This window comes from Cnephaeus nilssonii (genome assembly GCF_951640355.1).
Source record: "Cnephaeus nilssonii genome assembly, chromosome: 19".
NCBI lineage: Eukaryota > Metazoa > Chordata > Mammalia > Chiroptera > Vespertilionidae > Cnephaeus > Cnephaeus nilssonii.
In genome coordinates, this window is record NC_137090.1 from 21,163,792 (window position 1) to 21,190,916 (window position 27,125).

At 38.7% G+C, this 27,125-nt stretch overlaps 1 protein-coding gene across 1 annotated transcript in view; it reads left to right on the plus strand.

Moving 5' to 3' along the window:
- The first annotated feature begins 56 nt into the window (after positions 1-56).
- VMP1 (vacuole membrane protein 1) overlaps positions 57-27,125 on the plus strand; it is a 108,391-nt gene continuing 81,322 nt past the window's right edge. The window contains exons 1-5 of the mRNA XM_079798428.1: positions 57-190; positions 17,200-17,301; positions 17,738-17,873; positions 19,604-19,694; positions 20,888-20,998. Coding sequence (XP_079654554.1) covers positions 17,226-17,301; positions 17,738-17,873; positions 19,604-19,694; positions 20,888-20,998 — 414 coding nt within the window. The 5' untranslated portion in view covers positions 57-190; positions 17,200-17,225. The remainder of the gene's footprint in view (positions 191-17,199; positions 17,302-17,737; positions 17,874-19,603; positions 19,695-20,887; positions 20,999-27,125) is intronic.

Genomic DNA, 27,125 nt, shown 5'->3' on the forward strand with positions numbered 1-27,125 from the left:
TCAGCCGAGGTTGCCGAAAGGAGGTGGGAACGTTTCTCTTCGGGAGACGGTCTCCCGGGGGAACACGGACCGGAAGTGGCGTGACCGAGTTCCGGTTTTGCCGGAGCCCAGCGGCGGGTGTGAGAGTCGGTCAGGTGCCGCTTATAGGATCCTGAGATCCGGAGATCCGGAGAAGCCGGGGTCAGAGCGGGTAGGTAAACGAGTCCGGGGAATTGGGGACGAAAGCCCGAGACTTTCCTCAGAGCTCAGCTTCTGCCGGAGCTCTCCCACTTACGCCGTGCAGACCCGGGGCACCGTGATTTCGACTTCAAGCAGTGTTTTCTGGTGCTCCTGACTCTGGATGTCTGTCTGGCGGTAGCCAGGTTATCTGGGACACCTCTCCACGGTTGGCCACCGGTACACTGAATCCACACACTGGACTCCCGCCTTGAGCGCCACTGATTTGCAAGCCGTTCTAAGCTTCTGTAGAGTACCCATCTCTTCTTCCTTCCCTGGTTTCTAGGACTTTAGAATGGAGTAAATGGAGATCTTCCCTGCTGATGACCAAGCTGTTTAGAAGCATACGCTTTTAAACAAAATTCAGACGTGTTGTTTAATGTATATCTTGTTCTTATTTTTTATTTAGAAAATTTTTTCACACTTGTCTGAAACGAGGTGACAAGGTTGTTGAGATGTGGAATTATATAAATTAGAGGTTATCATTAGTTTTAATAGCTAGTATTGACTTTATAACTAGCAAACACTGATCTTATATTCATTGGTAAATTTTTTCATTTTATTGATTTTAGAGTAACTGAGAGAGAGAGAGAGAGAGAGAGAGAAACATCGGATGTGATAGAGAAACTTCAGTTGCCTCCCCATACATACCCCGACGGGACATGGAGCCCAAAACCTGTGTATGGGTGTTCAGGAGGATGCTCCAACCAACCGGCCAGGGCTGGTCTCATATTCTTTTTGTTCAATTCAGTTATCAAGGAACTGATTACCCAAATTTTCTCACTTTCCATCTTCTGCCTGCCTTTGGCTTGAATAATCACTTTTTAGAATTGTAAAACATCATTAAACTTTAAGTGAAAGACCTGGATTGAAGTCTGGGCTCCAACGTTTATGGAGTGAAAGTTGACAGATTACCTAACTTTCTGAGCTGGTTGGTAAAAGTGCTGCTCATTTTATTTCATAGGAATGTCACAATGATTGAGATAGTAAATGTGAAATCACTATGTACGTGAAAATATGGTGATATTGACCTTTTACTCTGAAATCTGGACATGTCTAGTGCAGAATACTGTTCCTTTGCATCTTTTCAAAATTTGGTGTATTACGTTGTGTAGTATTTATCAGAAAATATTATCATACATTTCTCTGAGGTGATCTTTGCCCTACTTTTGAACACAATAAAAGCTAGCCAGGAATAATTAGATACTGTAATCCATTGAGTTAGTCACCTTAATTAATAAGTAGGTGACCGGAAAATGAGTATAGCTTTGTATTTGAGAGTCTAAGTCTGATCTTCTTTGGTCATCATGTATTTATTACTTAAGAATTTACAAGTGCAGAGGAAGCTGAGGTTTTTGGTGCTTATATATATAATTAAATACCTACTGAATGCAGTATTTAGAAGTAGAAGCAATCTCTGTGAACATATAGTTAGATTTTTCTCGTTTAATAGGAGAAAATTGAGGCCCAGAAACAGTCAGTATTGGCTCGCCTGAGGTCCTATGGCTTAGATAGTGCCAGAACCTGAACTGGAAATGAGATCCCAAGGGTTCTTTCTGTTCTGCTCAGGTTGTCTCTAGGCATCTTTATATGGTTTGGTAGTATTTCCTGGTTTGCATGAAAATGATTTATCTTATGTAGTAAAGAGATATGTGTGTACACATCCCTCATTCCCCCTTTAGTCTTGTAAATTCCATGAAAACAAAAACACTGTGGTTGGCAAGATTTGCAGTGGAATGTTATAAGGAAAGAAAATTAGTTCTGTTCTTCAGAACAGTTATTCTGAGTTCATGCTTTGTTAGTATCAGGTATCAAGGTGTCTTCTTTCTGGCAAGTGGAAAAGACAGAGGATCTTTGTAACATATGTCTCACTCACTGAATGTTGCTAATACGTATGAGAAGCTGTATTAATTACTTTGCTCCTCCTAAAAACATTTCTCTAAGCTGTTTGTAATTTCATCATTCTGTTATACTAGAGGCCTGGTGCATGAAACCTGTGCACGAGTAGGGTCCCTAGGCCTGGCCAGAGACAATTGGGGCCTTCCGGCTGCCAGCCAGGGCCTTCCTTCCCAGGCTGCCACGTGCCAGCTGGGGCCTCCCTTCCCTGGCTGCCGGCTGGGGCCTTCCTTCATTCTGCGCCATCCACTGGTGGTCAGAGCATGTCATAGCAAGGGATCAAACTCCAGGTCTCCCGGTTGAACTCCCAAAGGGACATTTGCATATTAGCCTTTTATATATATATATAGACTAGTAGCCCGGTGCACAAAATTTGTGCACGGGGGAGAGGGGGGGTCTCTCAGCCTGGCCAGCACCTTCTCCAATCTGGGACCCCTCGGGGGATGTCCAACTGCCGGCAGTCGGACATCCCTCTCACAATCCGGGACTGCTGGCTCCTAACCGCTCACCTGCCTACCTGCCTGATCGCCCCTAACCACTCTGCCTGCCAGCCTGATCAACCCCAACTGCCCCCCCGCTTTCTGGCCTAATCACCCCTAACTGCCTGCCCCTGCTGAACTGATTGCCCCCAACTGCCACCCCGCCACCCCCCGCCGGCCTGCTCCTCCCCAATGCCCCAACCCCTCTGGCCTGCTCGCCCCCAACTTCCCCCCTCCCGCCAGCCTGCTCACCCCCAACTGCCCCCCCCCCCCCGCTGGCCTGATCGCCCCCAACTGCTCTTCCCCCACCCCACCCCCACCGGCCTGATCACCCCTAACCGCTTCTGCCTCAGCCCCGCCACCATGGCTTTGTCCAGAATACATCCGGAAGGTCTTCAGAAGGTCTCCTGGTCTAATTAGCATATTACTCTTTTATTAGTATAGATGATTTCTTAATCTGTGGAGTCATTTCTGTAATTATTTCTTCTGGATAAATAGCCACTGTAGAAGAGTTAATTCTTTGTCTTGTTGGAAACTCTTTTTGCTTCCATTGATTGCACAAAACCTGTTTAGTCTCTCCCCTTTCTTGGAGATTGTAGGGCCAGGAACTTATTATCACTGCTGTTTTTTGCCCACATGCTCTTTGTTGGTTTCGCTTAAACTCCAAATTAGACACACAAACAAACTGAATGAATTGAATTGATAACTTTGTTGTTGTGTTAATTAAAAATCTGTTTCCACAGAAACTTGCATATTTTTGGAAGTAAACTTTTAAGGAGTTTATTGCTGGAAGAAACTCCTTATTTTGTCTGGGAAAGCAACTTTGTGTAGAGTGTGCTGAATTGATATTATGTGTTATGTAAACCCTTATTTAAACTCATTTAAAAATATGCCTCTTGACCTAACTGGTTTGGCTCAGTGGATAGAGCATCAGCCTATGTACTAAAAATATGCCTCTTGAAGGTTTTGGAACTTTGAATAGGTTATACTTTTCTGTGTTAGATAAAAGATGATGCTTAAAGCTTAAGGCATTTTTAAGTTAAGCAAGAGCAACCTATTGAGTAATCCTGTATCAGCTGGTGTAACTATAATTGCTATGGAATTTGTCAGTAGTATTCCAGAAATACATACCTTTGCGGTATTTTCTCCTGTTGTTCAAGTTCATTAATAATAATAACCTTGGTCTTTATAAATTTTTCTAAAAAGACCGGGTGGATAGTGATAAGAGTCAAGGCTATGAAGCTAAATTGCCTTGGTTCAAATTCCAGCTCTACTACTGTGCAACCCTTGGGCTAGTTACTTAGCCTCTTGCAATCTCAATTTCCTCCTTGACAGTGTAGTCAGTATCTTTCTTGTTACGGTTAGATAAATAGATTTAAGTAAAGCATTTAGAATAGTGCCTGGCATTTAGTTACCCATGATTATTATCATCAGCGTCATCATCATGTAGCCTACTGAGCAGTTGCTAAGAACTCTTTCCCAACCCTCTTCTGAAAGCAGGTCCTTAGGTTGCTGCCTACTTGATTATTGTTTGCTTATTATTAATGAACTGTCAGTAAATAAATGTATTTATATACACAATTTCATTTTGTGAATGTTTTACAACGTGGGATTCTTAACAAAATGAGGCATTCTTGTAGGTCATTTTCTGAACCTTTTTGTATTATTGTTAACAGTTTACATTGTACGGATTCAGAATGAGTCACCCCAAGGTGTGCCTTTGTGGTATGCAGATTATTTTCAGCTAAAGGTAACTGAGACCCTGCAGGATCGAGAAACTTCTGCCACCTTGTCCCACTTAACTACCTAGAAGTATTTGAATTAGAGGCCTTGCCCATAATAGGAGATTATCAGAAATAACCTCTTTTGACCTATGTATATGGCAGGGCAAACTACCAATTACTGAATATCTGCTGTAACCATCTTGCAGGTGACACTCAAGCCCCAAGATGCCTTACTTACCTCATCTTAAGCTCAGAATTTCATATATACCTCATTTTCCCTTTCTGTCTCCGAACCTTTTATGTATGCGGGGACTCGAACTCTCTGATGTATATGGGCTTTCCATGCCCATGAAATTAAATTTGATTTTTCTCTTGTAAGTCTGTCTAGTGTTAATTTGATTATTCAGTCAGCTAAGAAGAACCAGAGGAGGGAAGGGAGAATTTTTCCCTTTCGCCACATTATCTGTGTAAGCCATAACATGGAATTTGAGAATTGAAATTTGGGGATTTGATATTTAAGAATGTCTTCCAGCACTTACTTTCTTTGCATGGAAAGATCATGTTGCAGTGATATCTGTTGCCATATCTGTTCATTCATCCAATCAGTGAACAAAATACTTTGTGTCCCAGGTTCTGGGGAAAAACAGTGGGAAACAAAGACAAACAGATACTTTAGTCAGGTGCCTGATAGAGAAAAACATAAATACAGAAGTGAAAGAATAAACACAGTGTAATAAAACATTTTTAAATTTTATTTTAGAGAGGGAGAAACATTAACGTTGTTCTACCCATTCATGCACTCATTGGCTGATTTCTGTATGTGCCCTGACTGGGGATTGAACCTGCAACCTTTTGGTAGGACAACCCTCCAACCAACTGAGTCACCCGGCCAGGGCTATTCAGAATTCTTTTAAGAAATGTTCAGCTCTGTCAAATGCTGCTTGCTCTGTGGTCTAGAAGAAGACAGAATAAAGACAAATAAAGTTGAATTGGTTGATCTGACTAGCCACTTCTTCACTTATTGTTGGGTCTGTTTTCTTCCAGAAACTTTCAAGTCTCCACATTGCAAAAGCCATGTAATCAAGAGAGTATACAAGGTTCTCCTGCCCCTTTTAAGTTTTAAAGATCTACTGAGTAGGAGATTTTAGCACTGCTTCTGTGTGCAGAGGAATATTATTTAATTTATATTAAACTAGTGTCCTGGTGCACGGATTCGTGCACATTGAAAGGAAAATAATTAGAAGAAATATTTAATTATTTGCCCTTTCTCTATAATAGAAGTGTCAACCAAATTCACGATTGACAATGACAGATCGAAACATACGCGAGCGATTGGTGCCAACGAGAGCTTTATATGTATCACGCATGCAAGAGTCAACTTAGCCTTTTATACATGTAGATAAACTTGCTTAATTAGACCTGTTTTCTGATTTTCCAGCCCAGTGAAGCACCTCAACTTCTCTTTCAGGTCATTGTCAGCAACACAGAGTAAATATCAACACAAAGCAGATTATTATTGTAGATCACACAGGGAGAACAAAGGGTAAAATATTTAACTCTAGCAGTGTTTGACTATATTCTGTGCAGTGAGAAAACCTGAAGTCATTTTCATTCTTTTTTTCAGTGTTTTTTTTTATTTCAAGAAAAACTATTTTAAATATAATAATGTTACATGCAACAAACCTTAATATTTCAAGAAAAATTATCTTTTCTTTTTAAAATTATATTTTATTGATTTTTTTTACAGAGAGGAAGGGAGAGGGATAGATAGTCAGAAACATCGATGGGAGAGAAACATAGATCAGCTGCCTCCTGCACACCCCCTACTGGGGACGTGCCCGCAACCAAGGCACATGCCCTTGACTGGAATCGAACCTGGGACCCTTCAGTCCGCAGACTGATGCTCTATCCACTGAGCCAAACCAGTCAGGGCAAGAAAAATGATCTTAAATATAATAATGTTACATGCAATAAACATTAATATCTCAAGAAAAACTTAAATATGATAATGTTGCAATAAACACCAATTCAAGAAAAATTATCTTACATATAATATTACATGCAATAAATATTAATATTATAAGAATAAAAGGATTTTAAGTATAATAATATTACCAAAACTGTACTAACATAGTAGGATATCACAAAAGTTGTAGGAAATATTAAAAATCTGCAAATAACAGGATTACTTCTATTATATTCTAATATATATATATATTTTTCCCTCTGGCTCTATTTTTCATCAGTTTATGTTGTTCATTATATAACACAAATGAGTGAGATCATATGATATTTATCTTTCTCTGACTGGATTATTTCGATTAGCATGATGCTTTTAAAGTCTATTTGTTGGATATGAGTATTGCTACTCCAGCTTTTTTTTTCCAATTTGCATGGAAAATTTTTTTCCATTCCTTCACTTTCATCCTGTGTGTGTCTTTTGTTTTGAGATGGGTCTCTAGTAGACAGCATATAGTTGGGTCATGTTTTTGTATCCATTCAACTACCCTACACCTTTTGATTGGAACAGTTAATCCATTTACATTTAGGGTCGTTATTGAACTATTTTAATTCTGTATGGCTAGGTTTCTCTTTCTGTTTCTTCTTAGCAATCCCTTACAGCAATCCCTTTAGCATTTCTTGTAACGCTGGGTTGGTGGTGATGAACTCCTTTAGCCTTTTTTTTTGTCTGGGAAGCTCTATTTGACTGTCTATTTTGAATGATAGCCTTGCTGGATATAGTAATCTTGTTCTCAGATCCTTGCTTGCCATTACCTTGAGACTTCATGCCATTCTCTTCTGGCCTGTAGAGTTTCTGATGAGAAATCAGGTAGGTGTCAGCCTTATGGGAACTCCTTTGTAGGTAACAGTTTTCTTTTCTCTTGCTCTCTTTAAGATTCTCTCTTTGTCTTTAATTTTTGGCATTTAAATTATGATGTGTCTTGGTGTGGGTCTGTTTGGGTTCTTCTTGTTTGGGGTTCTCTGTGCCTCCTGAACTTGTGTGACTTTTTCCTTTACCAGGTTAGGGAAGTTTTCTACCATTATTTCTTCAAACACCTTCTCTACTTTCTCCCTCTTCTGGCACACCTACTATTCTAATATTGTAACGTTTCACCTTGTCCCACAGCTCCCTTAAGCTGTCCTCCTGTTTTTTAATTGTTTTTTCTTTTTGGTTCTCTGAGTGATATTTTCAACTCTGTCTTCTAATTCACTGATTCTATCCTCAGCTTCCCCTAATCTGCTGTGTATTCCTTCCAATGTGTTCTTTATTTGTGCTATGTCATTCTTTATCTCAGACTGTTCTTTTTTCATACTTACTATATTTTTTTCATACTGTTGAGCATTTTTAACAGCATTACTCTGAACTCTGTTTCAGATAAAATTCTTATATCTGCTTCATTTATCTCTTCTTCTGGGGAATTCTCTAGTTCTTTCATATGGGGGTTGTTTCTTTGTCTCCTCATTTTGATTGTCTGTTTGGGTTTGTGACTATGTATTAGGTAGATCCTCTACACCTCTCGATCTTTAGTGCAGGACAGTGTTAAAAGCTGTTTCTGACTAATTGGGTCAGGCAAAGACTCGAAGCCTCCAGACTACAGACTAATAGGATTCTGACTTGAATTGCCCCCAGGCAATCGTCCTCAGGTGTGGTGAGAGTTTTTTTCAACAGGGTGGGGCAGTTGCTTCTGCCCGGAGGCTAATTGTTACTTTTAATCTCTTAAGTGGCCTCAGGGCAAGGTGTTTTCCAATAGGTTGTATAGACTGTCTTTTTCCCCCAGGCAAGGCAGATGTCTATGTGGGAAAGATGTCCTCAGCTGTGTGAGGGAATGACTCAGCCCAGGAAACTTAGGGTGTCTGCCTTCTGAGCTCTATCCCCTGAGTCCCCAGTCCTGGGTTCTGCTCTCAGAGCTCTAGTCCACTTCACCCTCCCTCTGCCAGTGCACCAGGTGTAAGGCTCCACAGGGAATTTTTGTGTGTTGGCCCTTCAGGGGGGTGCTCAAACTTTCAACTGCCACTCCCTGGCAGACAGCACTCCACTGTTTTTCACAGCTAGATGTTATGTGGGTACCCTCCTCAGTTTGGTGCTCTCTGCTGGAGAACCCAGCTTCAGGATTAGATCCCAGAGTTTTCAGTGGCACCCTCCCCCCCCCCCCCCACACACACACACACAGCTGAGATATCTCTCTGGGACTTCAGTTACCATCTGTGGGTGCCCGGCCAGCCCTTTCGTGCCTCCACCCCTCCTACCAGTCTCTATGTGGTCTCCACCTTCAGTCCTTAGGTATCAGGGTTCTCTCCTGTGAGTTTTCCGTTGATTATTCAGGAAGCCTTTCTGTAGTTCAGTTGTAATTCCAGCTTGTTCCTGGGAGCATGTCCGTGCAGCAGCATCCTACTCTGCCGCCGTTTTTAATCTCCTCTGAAGTCATTTTCCAAGTTCCACCATTTCTTTTCAGTTGGGTCAAGTTTCTAAACTTTCTAAATCTCCGTTTTCTGGCTGATGAAAAGAAAATAGGATTCTACCAAGTCTCCTATTTACCTACTCCAGGACTTCTATGAGGATCTAATGAAATGAGGCACGTGAAAAGACTTCACAAACATTTGGTTAAATTGTAAAATGTTTGCACCTGGCTATAAAGCAAGTCGGGTTCCTGGGCTGACGAAACTCCAAGGAGGTTAGTCACTAGAGAGAGGAAGCCGGGCGTTGCTACATGACATCATTACCCAGTGCCCACAGCGACTGTTTCCAGGCTGGGCTGGGCTGTGGGGCACATTTTGCACCATGGGGTCTTGGCAGCGTTGGCTGCGATTTGGTGGGGTGTCGCTCCGTGGTGGTGGTGGGGCCTGTGTCACACTTGGGGGAAGCTGAGTATTGGTTTGTCAGTACCAGGTCCATGGTGCCGTTTATTTTTAAATGGCCAGTGTGTGTCATGGCAGCTCCTGTGTTGAGCATCAGTGCGCGTCATAGCTACCGGTCGGATGGACAGGTACAACCTTTTATATATATATAGACTAGAGGCCCGGTGCACAAAATTCGTGCACGGGGTGGGTGTGTCCCTCAGCCCAGCCTGCACTCTCTCCAATCTAGGACCCCTCGAGGGATGTCCGACTGCCCGTTTAGGCCCGATCCATAAACGGGCAGTCGGACATCCCTCCCACAATCCAGGACTGCTGGCTCACAACTGCTCACCTGCCTGCCTTCCTGATTGCCCCTAACCACTTTTGCCTGCCAGCATGATCACCCCCTAACCACTCCCCTGCCAGCCTGTTTGCCCCTAACTGCCATACCCTGCAGGCCTGGTCATCCCTAACTGCCCTCCCCTGCAGGCCTGGTCACCCCTAACTGCCCTCCCCTGCAGGCCTGGTCACCCCTAACTGCCCTTCCCTGCAGGCCTGGTCACCCCCAACTGCTCTCCCCTGTAGGCCTGGGTGCCTCCCAACTTCCCTTCCCTGCAGGTCTGGTCGCCCCCAACTTCCCTCCTCTGCCGGCCTGGTCACCCCTAACTGCTCTCCCCTGCAGGCCTGATCACCCCCAACTGCCCTCCCTTGCAGACCTGGTCCCTCCCAACTGCCCTCCCCTGCTGGCCATCTTGTGGCGGCCGCCTTGTGTCCACATAGGGACAGCCATCTTGTGTGTTGGAGTGATGGTCAATTTGCATATTACTCTTTTGTTAGATAGGATAATCAATAGATATCATTAGTATCTCTATCTGCTATACCAATTTTAAAAAATACGTTTTTTTATTGATTTCAGAGAGGAAGGGTGAGGGAGTGAGAGATAGAAACTTCAATGATGAGAGAGAATCATTAATCAGCTGCCTCCTGCAGGTCCCAGGCATGTGTCCTGACCAGGAATTGAACTGTGACCTCCTGGTTCTTAGGTCGATGCTCAATCACTTAGCACACCAGCAGGCTACAAAACTAATTTTTAGAAATTTAAATATTTTAACTTATCAGTAACTTTCATACCTATTGGTAAGTGAAACTTACCAGTAGACTCCTACCTCAAAGTCTTTGTGCTTCTTTTTCTCTTTCCCTACAGTGATCTTCCCCATATTTTTTATGGCTCTTCTCTAATGTCAAATTCTCAGAGAAAGCTTCTTTATCCACCTTGTTAAAAATGGTACACACACACACATACGTTTGAACACATATCAAACTTTTTAATTTTTCACTATAACACTTATCGCTATCTGATATGTTTGACTTTTTTCTGTTCACTGCTGTTTCTGGTATCTTAAACTATGCCTGGCACACAGTATATATTTGATAAATGAGTAAATGAAAAATTTATTTTCACTGCTGTATAATATTTCATTATGTAACATTAGCCCAATTTATCAGTTTTCCTTGCAATGGACATTTGAATTATTTATAACTTTTGCTTTTAAGACAGTGTTGCTAAAAATATCATTGTACATGTGATATTTCACATGTGCAAGAGGTTCTATTGGCTATATACCTAGGTATAAAATTGCTAGCGAGAGTATGCCAATATTCAGCTCTACAAGTTATTTTTCACACGTTGCTATTGTTATTCTTCCTAACTTTTGCCAAGGAATGCATGTAAAGAATGCAGTGATGGATTGTAAAATTGAGTGTTAGATTGCAAAATCATCACAAATTCTTCTCACTGTATGCTTACCCCTTTGCAAGATGATTTTACTTCTAGTCTGTTATTCAACCCCTCGACTCTGTATTTGGCTATGAGGCTTGCTTTGGCCAAGGCTTGCTTTGCTACATAAAATTTCTCCGCCAGAAAGACCAGAGAAAGAGGCTGATAACTCCATCATTACATTAAGAGTTTATTGAAAGAACTTACATACCAATGGCATCTTGGGTGGCAGCAAGATGACATGGATATCCTCCGTGCCTTCCACCTCCCAGACTCTGTGTTTTCTAGCTAAAAGTAGTGAGTCTACCTGCAGGAAAGGAATGTGTTTAAGCTAAAGGAAGGGGAACCACCAGGTGCCAAGAGGCGCTGGCGTCAGAGTTGGTTAAGAGACAGATAACCAAGGGCTTCTGGTTCCCAGAGACATAGCCCAGAGTTCTTATGTAGATGGCAGATTAGCTTCAGCTAAAGTCAGCTATATAGCACAGACTTGAAAAACACTTGCACGTTGGGACCTGTCTTCTCTGACTGCTCTTTGGAACTTTCCGCCCTTGTGCAAAAAGCCCAGGTTAATCTAATGAAGCAAAGGGGACCATGTGGAGCAAAGACAAGGCATCCCAGCTGAAACCTGTCTAGCTGCAAAGCCAAGCTAGCTCAGACCAAACTGCTCATCCTAATTCACAGAATCATGAGAAATATTACATGATTCCTTTAAACCACAAAATTTTGGAGCTAAGTTGTTATACAGCAAAATATAATGGATAAAATAAATACATACATACATACGTATATCTTCAGGTGAGTATTAAAAAATACAACTTGTCATCTTTTTTATTTATTTATTTTTAAATAGATAAATAAAAATCAGTAAAAACATATCCTCCGGTGAGGATTAAAAAAACAACTTGCAATCTTTATTTATTTATTTTTAAATATGTTTTTCTTTATTTCAGAGAGGGTGGGACAGGGAGAGAGATAGAAACATCAATGATGAGAGCGAATCATTGATCAGCTGCCTTCTGCACATCACCTGGGTTGTGGGAATAGAGCCCACAACCCAGGCATGTGCCCTGACTAGGAATTGAACTGTGATTTCCTGATTCATAGGTAGACACTCAACCTTTGAGCAACACTGGCCGGGCTGGGATATTTTTTAAGTGACAAATTTAATCTGTTTATGTTTGTTTTTATTATTGGCATATATGGTCTATTTGGACTTGTTTTTGTCAAGTATCCTTTTGATGCTCCCCAACTTTAGAAAACTTTAACTGTAATCTTTCTCTTCCTGATTTCTATACTATTGTCCAAATTTCACTTTTTTAAAAAAATATTAGCACAAATTAGATACTCTTTTTATTTTATACAGTATTTGTTTTTATTTTTTTTCATATTTACCTTTTTTTTCTTCTTTTTTTTTACATTTCTTATATCTCAGCCAATTTGGGGGGACCATTGTTTTCTTCTTATAGAATATTCTTTAGAATTATTTTTCTCTAGCTTTAGATTTGGTAGTAAACTCCTCATTTATTGCTTACTATTAATTCTACTAGATGTACTGGTTAATAATGCGGATTTGTAATCAAAGAAAACATGATAATTTCAAGAGAAACATCAAGAGTGTTTTATTCAAAGTAATGTCTATCGCTAGCTACACATTTCCCTCATCTTTCAGGTAATTTGTGGATACCGTCCCAATAGAACTTTTCTTGTTTTGAGGCAAACCATTCAGAGACCCAATTTTGCACTTCTTTGTACGTTTTGAAGTGCTGCTCAGAAAGTGCGTGTGCCATCAATCGGAACAAGTGCTAATCTGAAGGAGCAAGGTCTGGTGAATACAGTGGGTGGGTTAGTACTTCCCAGGCAAGATCTTTTAACATGTCTTTAACTGGTTTTGAAGTGTGTGATGGTGCGTTATCTTGAAGCAAAATTACTTTGCTGTGTCTTCTGGCCCATTCTGGTCATTTAACGATCAAAGCGTGGTTCAAATTGATTATTTGTTGTCGGTAGTAATCAGTATTAACGGTTTCACCTCGTTTTAGAAGCTCATAATACACCATACCTTCCTGATCCCACCAAACGCAGAGCATTGTCTTCTTTCCGAAGCGATTTGGCCTGGATCAACCCATGATTTTGTGCGTTTGCAATTCTCAAAATAAATCCACTTTTCATCGCCAGTCACAATTCCATGCAAAAAAGACTTTCTTTCGTGCCATTGAAGCAACATTTTACTGATTACTTTTCGGTTTTCCATTTGTCTTTCGTTCAGTTGATGTGGCACCCATTTTCCTTCCTTTAAAATCTTTCCCATTGCTTGTAAACAATTGGAAATTGTTTGCTGAGCAACGTTTAATCTTCCTGCAAGTTGTTTTTGAGTTTGACATGTATCTTCATCCAATAATGTTTGTAATTGTTGGTCTTCAAACTTTTTTGGTTGACCTGGACGTTCTTTGTCTTTCCCATCAAAATCATAACTTTTAAAGCATTTAAACCAGCGTTCACAAGTATCTTGAGATGGAGCATGTTCACTTTAAGTTCCCGAAGTATACGATAACTTTCAGCAGCACTTTTCTTCAAAATAAAGTAATGAATTAAAACTTTCCGCAAATGCTCTGTTTTGGGCACGAAATTCGACATTTTTAAGCATAAAAATATCTATGATGTTAACACCTTCAGAAAATTTGACATATGAAGTTTTGAAGCTTGCTGTCAATACAACAAAATAGCATACATATCAAATCGCATATATATCAACATATGTGTAACTCCATCTATTGAAAAAAATCCGAATTATTAACCGGTACACCTGGTAAATTGGCTATTTTATGTCAAATTCTAATTCTTGACCTTACTCTTACTCCTCTCCCATTTCTTTAGTGACAGTGTTTTTGCTTAGCTTGCATTGGTTATGAATAACTGAATGAACATTTAGAAGTATACTGAGAGAAAATGAGAAATGGGATTTTTCAAGCGGTACTTTTACAAGTTATTTTTCCCCCCATGAAAATAAAATATGTTTTTACACAAAGGAACACAAAATTATATTTTACATATTGAAGGTGAGAGGTGAAGAAACCTTCCCCTAAATCTATCGGACTCTCAAAAATGGAATCTCTAAAATGTCTTCCAGGTTGTATCTTTTAAAAATTTGGGTTTTTACTTAAAATTTTATCTAGTTAAAAATTAGATCTGGAGCAGTGGCCGTTTTCAACAAGTAGAAGACTGTGATGAGTTTAATGTATTTTACACTTCACTTCACAAATTAAGTTGAGCAACAGTCTAGGCCAGAAATGTATACGATTTATTTAGACTTTGAATGCTTTTAAATTATATCCTAACTTGGAGTTTTAATTTGCCGAATTCTCCAAGACATCTGAAAGTTCAAAAAGATTCAAAGAATTGTTTTCATATATTCTCCTTCAAATAATGAATTTTCCCAAGAACACATTCTTAAACTGTAACAACCATGTGCTAGATACAATCTGGCTCTCAGAGTTAGATGATCTGATAGTCACTCTGATGTTGTGCAGGGTGATTGAATTATCTTTGGCTTTATATCCCTGCACAGGTGGCATGCTCTATCAAAGCCTCACTAGTCAAGATATATTACTCTTCACCTAGATTATTTGTTAAGTTTCCAAGAATAAATTGCAATTTCTTAATCTTAATAGTTTTAAGGAAATCTACAGCTTATTTTGGAGTAGTCTGTGACTGAATGTACTAAATAAGCCAGTTAAGGATACACACTTCGGAAAGCAAGAAAGGTATAATATTCAAGTTGGCTGCCTTTTATGAAAAACTGTGTTTTATTGAGAAAGCTACCTTAATATGCTTGTGAGAAAATAGAGTCATTTGGATAGATTATTTTCTTAAGAGGAAGTATGTTCATTTTATTTTAGAACACTGACCCAGAAAATCAGAATCAGGAGTTTCACTCATCTTATTTGCTTTTCCTTTTCGTCTTGTTAAATTCTCCAGTAATTCTTATATTACTGGGGGAGTTGCTGTTTTCATTTTACTTTTAAATGGTTTTTGTGTTGCTTTGAGGAACTCAGTAATTTAGTTTCACATTGTTTTTGCATTACAAATGTTGCTAATGTTTAAAATGAATGGAGTATTATAGTCTTAGCACTGGACATACAGCCTACAAAGAACCTTTGTGAGCTGATTTTAGCACTATTTTCTAAGGATTTCTTCCAGAAACAAACAAACCCCCCATGCATATTTTAATATCAACCTTTTCTTTTGAATGCTTCAGCTGTGTTTAAAATCTGCAAGTTATAGCCTTTTAAAGCATTTCTTTTATCTAGATATATCTTCACAATGAAAACGATATTTAATGTTTGAGTTATGCTTCTTTCCTATTTCTGTCTTCTCTTCACATCCACAGACCTATAGAGTTTATTTCAACAACTTAATCTCAGGACAAGCCATTAAAATTAATATTATAACACTGTCAGTGCAAAGTAAACTCCATTGATATCAGGAAGATATGCTAGATTCCTGTTTGAGGGTATTTCAATCCTTTAAACAGGCTAGGAATACTTTGGATTTATTCCCACATACAGGAGTCTGACTGATAATTGTTTTTTCAGATTTCCAAAGTGAATGCTATTGCATTCAGCTGTGAAAAGTGGCTCTCCTTGAAAATGATTGCTTCATCTTACCCTAGCTACATAGATAGGCTAGAGCCCTTTTACCCCATAATAATTTTTTAACAAATTGTCCTTTTAGTACTTTTCAAAATGTTTGAATTGATGCTAAATAATTCATTTTTGTTATCCAACGTAACAAACTAAGATTTTTCTGATTCTGTGGATGCTTCTGTGGAAACCAGTTATGTGTGGCTCATGTACGGTGTAGAAATATGGAAAACTGTGACATTCATTAAAAGAATGTGGATAAACTCACATTAAGTGCCTGGTATGTGCCATTCACTGTGCAGGACAATTATATATAATTTCTCTGGAAGTAGATAACTAAATTACTCAGAGTCCCCCAAATCAAAACATACACACATACACACACACACACACACACACACACACACACACACCATTTAAGAATGACATGAACATTTTATAAATGAAGTCAAATGCAAAGGCTTAAACTACTTCCCCAAGTCATGCAGCTAGTATGTACGTGATGGTGATAGGATTCTTTTTAGCTTCAAGAAATAAAACTACTTTCAGTTGAGAAGGAGAATGGAATTAGAATAGGGTAGAATGCATTCGGTCCTGGTATGTGGAATACAGATGAAGTACCTAGTCCAAAGATTGCTTGCCCCGCTATGGCCTCAAATCAACCAAGACATATTGGCAGCTTTGTGGAACCAAGTTTTCCTGTTTCCCTATAAAATTGGTCCTTTTATGATGATGGAAATGATAATGGGTAAGATGAACATAACCTGTAGTCACTGTTGCCGTTTGAAGACACATGTAGTAAAGTACTTAGGGTGCTTCCTGATTAAAAGATAGTCTGGCTTACACAGTTAAGTGTAGTCCAGCAGATCCAGGTATAGATCCCACATTTCAGTGTCTGATTCTCAGCTTTTAGCTTATAAATATGAAGTAATAAATATCTCAATGGATTCCAGAGGATGGAATTATTCTAACCAAATTCACAAACCAGAATACCAATTTATTAATATTACCAAGAAAAATAGGACTCTCCTGTGATCTGGTTCCCCTTGTTTGTACTAATCAGCATTGTATTAGTCTGCTAGGGCTACCATAACAGAATACCATCGACTAGTTGAATTAAACAACAGAAGTTTATTTTCCCAGAGTTCTGGAGTCTGGAGGTCCAAAATTGAGGTACTGACAGGGTTGGTTTCTGATGAGGCCTCCCTTTCTGGCTTATAGACAGCTGTTTTCTTGTGTACTCACATGGCCTTTCCTCTGTGTGCATGCAGAGAGAGAGGTATCTGGTGTCTTTTCACCTCTTTATATTTTTTTATTGAGAGAGAAAGAAATACCAATCTGTGTTCTACTTATTTATGCATTCATTTATAGATTCTTTTATGTGCTCTGACTGGGGATGGAACCCACAACCTTGGTATATCAGGATGATGCTCTTATAAATTAACCAGTACTATTGGATTAGGGCCCCACCGGTATGATCTCATGTAACTTTACCCCAAGTACAAAAACAGTAAGCACCTTGTTCAGATAGCATGTGTGGTGTTACTCCCAGGCTTCTGTATTCAGTTTTATTTAGTCAGAGGAGCAAAGCAAAATTATGTCATGTATCACTGGATTTTATTTTGCTTTATTAGCTCCTCAAGAGTTATTGATCTATGAAATGGCAGAGAATGGAAAAAATTGTGACCAGAGACGTGTAGCAATGAACAAGGAACAATATAATGGAAACTTCACAGGTAAAGTATGGTGGTTTGGAGGGAGAATATCTACAGGTTTAAGTAATATTATTTTCATTAGAATAAAATAGAAATAAATCTATTACCTTGTTAATAAAATGATATTCTATATAATAATGCAAGGTTCTTATATATCTTATATAAGATTAATTATATACTTTTTACTCTTCATAGTAATTATGGGTCAAGGCCTATAAAGTGATGCTAAATTGCTCTTCATAGAAGTGGGATAATTTCGTATTCCAGTACAAAAGAGAAACTTGTATCCTGACAATAATTGCATAGAGCAGAAGCACCCAGCCCATTGTCACAATGTGAACCACATTGTTGTTGTTTTTTTTGAGGTTTATATGCAGTCCTTCAAATGTGGGATGAATTTTGAAAGTGATTGGAAAAAGCGAGCATTTTGTTTAATTTCTGCACTCATGTTTTTCAGACCCCTCTTCAGTGAATGAAAAGAAGAAGAGGGAGCGGGAAGAAAGGCAGAATATTGTCCTGTGGAGACAGCCACTCATTACCTTGCAGTATTTTTCTCTGGAAATCCTAGTAATCTTGAAGGACTGGACCTCAAAGTAAAGAGTCTTCCATTGCCTTTTACATAAACCTTACTTAGTAATTTTAGAAATCTTCAGCAATCTCCTACTCCTTGCCACCTGCTGTAACAAGGGAATTAATTAAATTTAGAATGTTATGGGAACGTGTTTATTTTCCTTTCTATAGTTTGAAGAAAAATAGGTTAAGAGAACATACTGCTATTTGCTCACTGGATTATTTACAGTTGACCACTGTCTCATGTTGAATGTTTTATGCAAAGCAGAATCCTGAAAAGGAGATTTTTCTTCTTCTTCTGGCTTTACCTTCAGAAGAAAGGCCTATGTACATTGGATACACTTACTCTGTAGTAGGACAAGGTTCAGGATACGTGGCACTGTTACTGATAGTTTGAGCCAATGAGAAAGGAAATGTATTCTATCTATAAATTTAGTGCGTCTAAGCCCTATTTCAGATCATAAAGAGCAAGTTGAACTTTCACATGCCTTATCATTTTTTGGCTTGCCTTTCCAAGTTATTATCTGTAATATTATCCTACATTTTTATTGTACTTACAGTTTATAAAACATTTTATAACGTTTTTTAGTTCATTTGAACCTTAAAGCAACTCCATAAAGAAGGTAAAACAAGTATATGATTATTATTATTTTAAAAATGAGAAACAGAATTAGATTGGTTAAGTGTCTTACTCAAAGTGCAATATTTAAGGGACTTGAGACTCTGATCCAAGTCTTCTGACTTGAAGGCCAATACTCTTTCCCTTATAACTAGAGGTCCAGTGCACAGATTTGTGCACCTTGAAAGGAACTGTGGGCCACAAGGTTGTGGTGGGCACAGGGGCAGGTCTCGGCCCATCCTCCACACCCCCGCCCGGCCCCTCCCGCCAAGGGCCCTGGTCCCCTGTCTGCCAGCAGACACGCTCCAACCACCACCGCTCCCACACGCTGACAACACTGGCCCTGCTCGCACCCGCTGCTGGCACTGGCCCCGATCGCTCCGCAACATAAGCAGGTGCGAGCGGTGGCTGCTGCCCCGATTGCCCCTCAGGAGCAGGGGGAGGTGGAGAAGCCCTGAGGGGCGATCGGAGCTGGCAGCCACGGCTCACACCTGCTGATGTTGCCAAGCAATTGGGGCTGGCGTTGGGCACCAGCAGTGGGTTCGAGCGGTGGCTCTAGTGCTGGCAGTGGGTGCAAGTGCCGGGCAGGACCATGGCACATGGGAGCAAAGAATTTTCAGTAACCGCCAGAGGCTCGCCCCTATGACAGCAACCGGCGCCCTGCCTTGGTCTGGCACCCTTGCTTACCTGCTCTACCATCCTACTGTGGCTGACGCCCGCCATGTTCCGTGTTCTGCCGACTACTGCCAACTCCCACCATGTTCCGCACGCGCCCCCTGGTGGTCAGCGCACGTCATAGCGACCAGTTGTTTGGTTGTTCTGCCTTTCAGTCTATTTGCATGTTAGTTAGCCTTTTATTATAGAGGATGCTTCTCCCAATTAGAAGTCTGGTGTAAACAAGACCAGTATTTGGATAAGGGAAAGAAATTGAGTTCTGTATCCATGAATCTTCCCTTGACCTCCTTCTGTACCCCAAGAGACCATAGTGTTTAAGGACAAAAGAGCTTATCACAGAAAGAATTGATTCTGTAGGTGAGCTAAATAACCTAAGTGCTTCAACAAGAAATTATCTTGAGAATGCTGAAACTTGAAAATGAAACTGAGATATTTTATTTTTTTAAATATGTTTTTAAGATTATGGCATCGTCAGAACATTGTGGTGTCTTGTTTACTGCTGCTTGCTGTGCTTATAGCTACGTATTATGTGGAAGGAGCACATCAACAGGTAAGAGGTTCAGCAACTCTGCTTCTCTTCTTGAACCTTTGCTAATCCCAGTTTCAAAGTGGGATTGTTGTGGGTTTCATAGAATTTCTACCCTTAACATTAGGTTTATTTGTTTGTTTTTATCTCATAATTGGTTTCTTAATGTACCTTTAAGGCCACATATTTAAAATACTCTTGTGGCAGTTCATGGCTGCTCAGCATTTACATTTGGTATATATCATCTCGTTTTAGCTTCAAGGTTTTAAATGTAACTTTCCTGACGGTATTTATTCAAAGCAGCATGAATCCTTTACTCACTATCAAAGCCTTATATTTTCTTTAACACATTCCTGTGATCCACCCAAAAAGATATATTCATCCTAGGTTGAAGTTTAGGTTTTATATATATATGGAAGTTCATTTGCCTGTAGTAAAGTACAATATGACTGAAGGGAAAGTAGGACATTTTGTTAATAACTTTTGTTAAAAAGCAAAACATTAATGTATTGGAATAGGATATGGTTCTAAAATGATATTTCATATAATAAAGCAGTTTACCTCTAATCTCAGAAAAGTTTTTATAATTTTAAGTACATTAAAAAATATTTTACAGAAATCTGTGTGCTATTAGAATTTGCAGGGAACTAGCTTGATGCATTTATTTGCCAGTGTGAGAATCTAGACTATATTTTGGCATTCTTCCAACAAATCCATCCATATCCCAGGGTACTTCATTTTGCTCCTGTTTGAAAAGCATCTTGATCTTAAATATACAAAAAATATTTTATTCTCATTTTTTTACTTGGGTAAATATGAATATAGTATTCTATTCACAAATATTATGTAAATAACTGCCGCTCTCTTACCACTGTATATTGTCATGCTTTCTTAAAGTTTTTGTAACTTCTAAATATCTTGAAAATTTTTATTCTTATAGTTATCTTATTCGTAACTAGCATTTTTCCTATAAATATTACTGCAATAGTAGGATTTGAAGGGTCTAGAAACGAGTTTTATTCTAATAAGATGGATTTTTTTTTTTGTCATCTTTGCTATCATATATTAAAGGAATTAATTCCTAGGGAATTAATAGTTTCTTTCAGTTGGAAACCTATTTAGTTGGTTTATCTTATTTTGATTGTAGTTGATAAATACCACATTTCTGTTTACAAATTCTGGTTTTGGTTTTTCACCTTGACCCTTTTGTTTTTCAGTATGTGCAGCGTATAGAGAAGCAGTTTCTTTTGTATGCCTACTGGATAGGCTTAGGAATTTTGTCTTCTGTTGGGCTTGGAACAGGACTGCACACCTTTCTGCTTTATCTGGTAAGAATAACTTTTAATAAGCAAGATTAGAAGAGATTATATTTTTATTGGTATTTTTACTTCAGACATTAAAATTCCAAGATTGTAACTTAATTATCTTTGTGTCTTATAAACATTCTAATCCTCAAATCAGTGCTTTGAGTTTTATTTAGAATTCTGTTTTGTTTTTCCTTTTGGGTTGAGGGTTTAAAAATAGAAGGGGGAATAAAAAAGAGAAGGGGGGAAACCTCTCTTTGGTGTCCTTATGCAAATGCTACTGTTTCCTTAAATTAATTTAGCCAGGAAATGTTTTTTGCTTTCCAGATTTTGGAATAATGGTTCTTTTAGTTATGCAATTATCGTTTTAAGAATTGAAGTTATTTAAATGCACAAAATTCCATGTAAGGCTTAGGATTAATTTGCACAGTTTACTTTCTCTGTTAATCAGCCAGTGAGAAACAATGTATTCTCTCACACCCTCAAACACTATGTACACACCTGAATCGATATTTTGACATTCTTATTGAATGTAGTTGATGAAGCATTACATATGTATTACTAAATGCTTTCTAAAATCCTTTTAAACCTGAGTATAAAATGAACCCCTCCTAAAAAAAATTTTTTTTTTACTTAGTTGAAATTAGAGAGATAAAAAATGGGTTTTTCTTTGAACATTGACAAATAAACTGGAATAATAGCAGAGCCAGGACCAGAGGGTGACGTGCAAGACATCTAGGGCACAGAATTTAATAGGCACTTTCAGGGCATGTCTAAGTGTGGGTTGATGAGTGAGTGCCTCATTAAATTTTGTGCCCTGGATGCCTCTCTTGTTTCACTCTATTCTTGTCCTTGGATACATTCACAACAATTCCACATTTGAAAACAGCTTGATCTTGATTGGGGGAAAACAGGTGGAAAGTTGTCACAGCAGTACTGGTTGCTGAAAAGTGTTAAATACTCAAATGCTTCCAGTTTCTATGCTTCATGGATTCATTTCTGAAGCAGGCATGAAAAGGATTAAGGAATTATTGTTCTGAAGGCTGCTGAGTTAATGGTCTGAAGAATTATTTGAGAATTAATCTGTAATTCATAACTTCTTCAAGTTATGGGAGTTTAAAACCTGGAATTTTAAAATTCTGTTCATGATTGCTTACTGATTTTATTCCAAATAGAGATATAAATTCTAGGGAAGTAACCCATATGAGTGTTTCGTTAATACTACATTTTTAGAAGTATAATGCTACTCTAGAGGTCAAGACAGAGGAAAAAAGGAAGGAATTACAGGATACAAGTTACCTTTCTATTCTTTTCTAGACCTGCCCTCTGAGTTTCCAGGGGTAACCCAGATTAAGGAACTCATTTGTAGCATTTGGTTAATTTGAAAGTATCTAAAAAGTAACCCAGATAGCAGATTCTGCTATACCTTAAAAGGATTTTAATGAAGCTTATAAAGTGTACAATAAGTTCGAATAAATATCCATGAGAAACAAAACCTTTATAAAATAACATATTATTCTTGTTCAGTAAGTATGAAAATATAGTCTAGGAACACCTGAAACTGTGTTGTATTCTAATAAAGCTATATAAAAGCTTTGTAGATTATTACTGCTGATAATGAACTGGGGTCCAGGGTCGATCAGTCCACTTTTTTCACATTAGGTAAATTTGATTTTTGTTTTGAGTAAATAGAATTATTTAGAACTATTTTAAATGTCCTAAAATTAAATACAAGTAAAATAACCAGACCAGCATTTTATGAATATATAATTCTGGCTTTATATTGGGAGATAGATTGAAGGTAGGAGAGAAGATGAATAGTTACAATAATCCTTCTGAGAGACACGGGCTTCCATGGATGTGGCAAAAAGTATGGCAAGAAAGGGCTATTTCCAAAAAAGAATTTTCAGAGAGAACTCAAGCTGAATGAAAATAAAAGAGGGCATAAAACTTTTAATGTTTCAAGAGTAGTTGGAATGACAGTGGCATTGTAATGAAATAGGTCAAATCTTAGAGAAACTTTATTGGTACAGAGATGTCATGCTTTAGTATAGGGGAAGAAGGAGTCAAAGATAAGTTGGTTTTTTTACCTAAGTAAGTAGATATTGACATTATTAATTGAATAGAAAGAATTATGTGTTCAGTTGTTTATTAAGTGCCTATTATAAGTATCTGAAAAGTGAAATTTAAAGGGATATTGTAATTATATTGCAAGGTAAATTGAATCTTCACCTGATCCAGGTGGGTTGCTGGTGCCAGTGGTTGGATAGAGCAAAAAGGAAAGTTTGTAAAGGACTAAGAACACTTTTTTTTTTTTTTAATGAATAGGCTTTATTCTTTTAGAGCAGTTTTAGGTTTAGAGAAAAATTGAGCAGAAAGGACAGAGAGTTCCCATATACTTTTATACACACACACACACACACACACACACACACACACACACAGTTTTCCCTATTTTTCAAACTTCTATTTTTTTAAAAAATATTTTAATTGATTTCAGAGAGGAAGGGAGAAGGAGTGAGAGATAGAAACATTAATGATGAGAGTGAGTCCCTGATTGGCTGCCTCCTGCATGGCCCCCACTGGGGTCAAGCCCACAACCTGGGCATGTGCCCTGACCAGAAATTGAACCATGACCTCCTGATTCATAGGTCGAGGCTCAGTCACTGAGCCACACCAGCCTGGCTCAAATTTCTTTTTAAAAAATTGCAGTACAATTGACATAACATTAGTTTCAGGTGTACAACCTAATGGTAGTTTCCCCTATTATTCACATCTTGCTTTAGTGTGGTACTTTTATTACAATTAAAGAATGAATATTGACACATTATTAACTAAAACTCATTGTTTACATTAGCGTTCACTCTGTATTTTAAAGTTCTATGGGTTTTGACAAATGCATAATGTTATATGTATAACAGCCATTTCAGTACCATACAGAATAGTTTCACGGCCCTAAAAATACCCTGTGCTCCACTTATTTATTCCTACTCTATTCCTGCCCCCTCACTCATGAACCCTTAGCAACTATTCTTCATTTTACTGGTAAATTTTGGCTTTTCCAGAATGTCATATAGTTGGAATTATTCAGTATGTATCTTTTTCTGTTTGATTTCTCTCACTTAACAATTTACATTTAAAGCTCCACTATTTCTTTTCATGGCTTGATACCTGACCTTTTTTTTATGTTTTTATTGATTTCAGAGAAGAAGGAAGAGGGAGAGAGAGATAGAAACATCACTGATGAGAGAAAATCATTGATTGGCTGCCTCCTGCACGCCCCCCACCAGGGATCGAACCCACAACCCAAGCATGTGCCCTGACCAGGAATTGAACTGTGACCTCCTGGTCCATAGGTCAATGCCCAACCACTGAGTCACGCCAGCCGGGCCCTGATTTATTTATTTTTTAATCGCTGAATAATATTCCATTTTCTGGGTTTGCCACCACCGTTTATTTATCCATTCCCTTATTGAAGGAGATCATAGTTATTTCCAGGTTATGGTAATTATTAATAAAGCTGATATAAACATTAGTGTGCAAGTTTTTCTGTGTATATAAGTTTTCTACTTTTTTGGATAAATACTTAGGGACATGATTTGTGGATTGTGTATATTAATTGCTAGTATTATAGGAAAAGCAGTTGACTTGCTATAATCACTTAATAGTTTCAGGACTTTTTTTAAAATCAATTCTTTAGAATATTTTACACAGATAAATCATCTCATATGCAAATAAAGATAGCTTTATTTCTTCTTTCTCACTCTGTATACTCTTTCATTTCCTTTTCTTATCTTACTGCGTTAGCTAGATCTTCCAGTATGATGTTGAATAGGAGTCATGAGGAGCTATCCTGCCTTGTTCCCAGTCTTAGTGGAAAAGCCTGTAATTTCTCACCATCAAATATTATGTTAGCTATAGGTTTTTTACGGATGTTCTTTATAAAATTGATGAAGCTTCAAGGTTTGTCATATTCTTTTTCACCTACATATTGTATCAAGATGGAGCCTGAGTCTCTGACTGTGATGAGCAGATTCCCTTTGCTAACCTGTGGTGGATATGTAGAGTAAGCTACTGAGATTTGGGGGTTGTTTGTTATTATAGCCTGTCCTTACCGATAGACTAGTTAACATTAATTGAATTTGCTGTGCTCTCTGCTCAGTACTTTACATGAAATATTTTATGTAGCTCTCCCAAGAGCCAAGGTAGTTAATAGCAAATGTGTAATAAAAAATGTTATCAGTAAGTACTAGTATAGACTATCCATTTGTGAACTTTGGCAGTTATAGAATAGAGGAAAATAGCCAGGAAACCAGAGGCAAAGAAGAATCAAATAAAGGTTTAAAAACTTGATCTGTGTTATTATTTAAGAAGTCATTCCAAATAATCTCTGGTTAGATTGTAAAAACACTTTCTTGATGATAGAAGGTCAACATTTTGTCAAATATACACTGAGTGGCCAGATTATTATGACCACCCCATCAGTACTTCATTGGGCCACCTTTTGCCTTTAATACTGCGGCGATTTTTCTTGGCATTGACTCCACAAGATGTTGAAAGTGATGCGAGGAATCTGACACCATGCCTGATGACACCATGCACTGTCCAGTTCTGTGAGATTTGATGGTTGTGGAACCAGCTGCCTGATGGCTCTTTTAACTTCGTCCCACAAATGCTCAATTGGACTGAGATCTGGTGATTGTGGGGGCCACCTAAGCAAGGTAAAATCTCCCTCATGTTCTTGAAACCACTCCTGCACAATACAAGCACCGTTGCATGGCGCATTGTCTTGTTGGAAGAAGCCATCTCCATTGGGATACGCCATCAACATGATAGGATGAACTTGATCAGCAACGATTCTTAGGTATGTTGTGCTATTCAGACGTTGTTCCACACAAATTGAAGGGCCCAAATCATGCCAGGAAAACATGCCCCAAACCATAACACTGCCCCCACCAGCCTGAAGGGTTGTACTCATGCATGCAGGGTGCATGCTTTCATGCTGATTCCGTGAAATTCTCACTCTGCCATCTGCATGATGCAACTGGAAACGTGATTCATCGGACCACATGACTTTTTTCCAATGCTCGACTGTCCAATCCTTTTGTTCCTGTGCGAATTGGAGACGTTTTATCTTGGTAACTGCAGACAGCAAAGGTGTTCGAATAGGCCTTCGGCTTCCTTATCCCATACGATGCAGTGTACGGCTAATTTGCCTACAAACGTCAGGTGGTCACAATAATCTGGCCACTCAGTGTATATTTATTGATTTTAGAGAGGAAGGGGGAAAGAGAGAGAAACATCAATAATGAGAGAGAATCATTGATCAGCTGCCTCCTGCACGTCCCCCACTGGGATCTGTGCCCACAACTCAGGCCTATGCCCTGACCAGGAATCGAACTGTGACCTCCAGGTTCATAGGTCAACACTCAACCACTGAGCCGCACCAGCTGGGCAACCACTCCTTTTGTTTTATATTTGTGAAATGTGATTGTGTTTGGAAAGTTCTAATTACAGACAGTCCTCGGGTTATATCGGACTCGACGTAGGTCGTTTCGTGGTTGCGTCGCCATCTCCCATTTATTTATAAAAAAGTTCCATCATTTCAACATATGTACATATGTGCTTTGTGTTTTTTATTATTTATTTACCACAAGTAAAGGTCAGGAATTGTTATCTTTTAAATTTTTTTACTGTTTCACTTCATTACTGCTGTGAATGTGCTCCATGTGAGTGATGTAGGTGCTTATGTAGGTGGGTTCCGACTTACGGCGAAAATCGCGTTACGTCACACGCCATAGGAATGGATCTCCAATGTAACCTGAGGACCTACTGTGTACCTTCTTTCATTTATGAGGCATTACATAATCCTCACTTAGGGAAATGTGATGTTAACATTCTCATGTTATACATTTTTGAGTTTAAGTTCCAGTCAAAAAAACAAGTGACCATGTTAGGAGAATACCACTAAATGCTGATCTGAAAGTGTTACTTTATTTCCTAAACTATTAGATACCTATATATCTGCCTTTAAAATGGGAAGTTTGTCTTGATTTTTAAGTTTCTCAATAAACAGTTTTATTTATTCTGTATTAGTTTCAGGTGTGCAGTATAGTGGTTAGACAGTCATATACTTTACAAAGTGGTACCC